General features: G+C 43.6%; 1 protein-coding gene across 1 annotated transcript; it reads left to right on the plus strand.

Annotated features, from left to right (window-relative positions):
* Positions 1-240: 240 nt before the first annotated feature.
* LOC143396527 (casein kinase I-like) lies at positions 241-2,746 on the plus strand. Its single transcript, XM_076852436.1, has 2 exons — positions 241-248; positions 1,834-2,746. Exons 1-2 carry the CDS (start codon positions 241-243, stop codon positions 2,744-2,746), a joined length of 921 nt encoding a protein of 306 aa, XP_076708551.1.
* Positions 2,747-2,972: the final 226 nt, after the last annotated feature.

Here is a 2,972-nt window from a genome sequence, read left to right on the forward strand (position 1 = left end):
ATAAGATTTATGAAATTGTGTTGCATGTGAGTACAAATATGGCATAATGAATCTCACAATTATGTGTAATTATAATACGCCAATAAAAATAAATTATAATTTAAAATAATTGACAGAGATCAATTGATGTATTCTAATAAGACAGAAAAGGCCTTTCTGAAGCAGGAGTAGGAGTTTGGCAAAGAGAGTGGTTTGTTTGTGGAAGGCAGGATGTGTATAGGTAGCTTTCCAGGGAATGGCATGACAAAGTCTTTGCAGTTGGGAGAGTGTGATACAATAAAGAAACTAAAATTAAAAAAAAAAAAAGTGAAAAGTGCCAAGATGACATAAGTAATTAGTGAGGGCAAATATAGCATGAGAGGAGTTGGAAGAGTTTGAAGTGGACACATCCTGCAGGCCCTAGCGTCACAGAGATGTTTGATGCAAGGGAAGGTCACAGGATGACTTTTGCTGGGTATTGACACCATTTCGTCTGTATCTTTAAAGAGGGCTGGGATTGTGGCTCAGTATTAGAGCGCCTGAGTGAGGCACTGGATTTGACCCCTGGCACCACATAAAAATAAAAACAAATATATATTTAAAAGACGACATTGGCTGCTGCTCTACAGACGTTGCATTGGAATGAGCTAAGAGTAAAAGAAAATAGACATCATCAGAAGATCATTGCATTTGGTCTAGGTGAAAGAACTGCAACAATGGGGATGTTAGCAATGAAATGGAGAGTAACAAGGTATTTTGAAGGTAAGATCAGTGGGCTTTGGTCATATATTAAAAGTGGGAATAAGAGAGATATGTGAAGATGTGCCCAGATTTTTGGCTTAAGAAGTGTGTGTGTGTGTATCATTTATTGAAATAATTTGATGCTAGAGACGAAAAAGCTTTGGAAGAAACTGAAAAGTTCAGTTTTAGAAATGTTAATTTTGTGATGTTAGTGAGATGATTAAGCAAACCTGTCAAGCAAGGCACATCCAGGTCTGGAAATTTGGGCTAGAGCTATAATTTCGGCGTTTTTGGCGTATAGGTGGCAGGAAAGAAAACATGAAAGTTCTGAGTCATATTAGGTCAGATGAAAGAGGACAAGTCATGTAACAAGAGGGAGGGAGACACCAGTGAAGAAGAAAACCAGTAAAGTTTTGCATCCCATGGTACAAAGAGTATTTCTAGAATCAGTGAGCAATCACGTCATTTGGGAGGTATAAGACGAGGACTAAAAATTGTAGATTAGAATTTGGCAAATTGAAGTCAATGGTGAGGTTGCTGCATGTCTATGCAATGACACTAGGAGCATGGGCTGCGACTCTCAAGGATCTGGCTCCGCCCTCTTCTCAGGGTAGACCCTGCCAGGCTAGAGCCCTAGATCCCTTTCCCAGAATGCTCTGCGACGTAGAGAAGCGACTTCCGGGCCTGAGGGCGTTTTGTGTTGGCTGGCGCTGGAGAAACAAGATGGCGGCGTCGGAGGAGTGACAGGGCTCTCCCCTGGCCGGACCCAGCGGCAGTGGTGGCAACTGTCTAGCCGCCCTAACTCACCACGCCCCCTTTTCAGCCCGGGACACGCCATGAAAGCGAGGCTGGCGTGGCCGCCGAGAAACAAGTGGCCTAAGTAACCGCGAGAACCACTCACAGACTGCGGCCTGCCTAAAAGAAACCTAACTGCGTGGCCGTGATTGGGGTTCCCTGGGCTGATTCTAGGCCCCGTAACGCCTGAAAAGGCCTTAGTTTCCCACTGTCTGCTGTCCTCCTCCGCGACCTTGCCTGGTGGAAGAGCCCCCGACGCCTTTGTCCTCCCCTCAGGACTTGGATCCAGTCTCCATGTTCGTCTGTCCGGAAGGTGAGCAGCACTGGCTCCAAGGCCGAAGTCGTTGTCGGAGGGAAATATAAACTGGTACAGAAGATAGGGTATGGCACCTTCGGGGACATTTATCTGGCGTTTAACATCAACACCGGACAGGAAGTGGCAGTGAAGGTAGAATCTCAGAAGACCAAGTTTTCCAAGTTGGTAATCGAAAGCCAAATCTATAAGATTCTTGAAGGTGGGGTTGGCGTCCCCCACATCTGGTGGTATGGTGAGGAAAAAGGCTATAATGTGTTAGTCATGGATCTTCTGGGACCCAGCCTTGAAGATCTCTTCAATTTCTGCTCAAGAAGGTTCACAATGAAAACTGTACTTATGTTAGCTGACCAGATGATTAGTAGAATTGAGTATGTGCATACAAAGAATTTTATACACAGAGACATTAAGCCAGATAACTTACTAGTGGGTATCGGGAATGACTGTAATAAGTTATTCCTTATTGATTTTGGTTTGTCCAAAAGGTACAGAAACGACAAGACAAAGCAACACATACCATATATGGAAGGTAAACCCCTCACTGGCACTGCCCGATATGCTAGCATCAATGCACATCTCGGTATTGAGCAGAGTCGCCGAGATGACATGGAATCATTAGGATATGTTTTGATGTATTTTAATAGAACCCATCTGCCATGGCAAGGACTAAATGCTGCAACAAAGAAACAAATATATGAAAAGATCAGTGAAAAGAAGAGGTCCACTTCTGTTGAAGTTTTATGTAAGGGGTTTCCTGCAGAATTTGCTATATACTTAAACTATTGTCGTAGGCTGCCCTTTGAGGAAGTCCCAGATTACAAGTATCTGAAGGAGCTATTCCGCATCCTTTTCAGGACTCTGAACTACCATTATGACTACGTATTTGATTGGACGAAGAAGTTAAAGCAGAAAGCATAGCAGGCAGCCTTTTCCAGTGGGCAGGGTCAGCCGGCACAATCCCCCACCGGCAAGCAAACCAACAAAACCAAGAGTAACATGAAAGGTTTCTAAGCATTAATTGAAGAACAGAAGAAGCAGAGCAGATGATTGAAGCAGCATTTGTTTCTCCCCAAATCTAGAAATTTTAGTTCATATGTAAACTAGCCAGTGGTTGTGGACCACCATTTACTTGGTGTAAGAAAAG

Source organism: Callospermophilus lateralis, chromosome 4, assembly GCF_048772815.1.
Source record: "Callospermophilus lateralis isolate mCalLat2 chromosome 4, mCalLat2.hap1, whole genome shotgun sequence".
NCBI classification, from domain to species: domain Eukaryota; kingdom Metazoa; phylum Chordata; class Mammalia; order Rodentia; family Sciuridae; genus Callospermophilus; species Callospermophilus lateralis.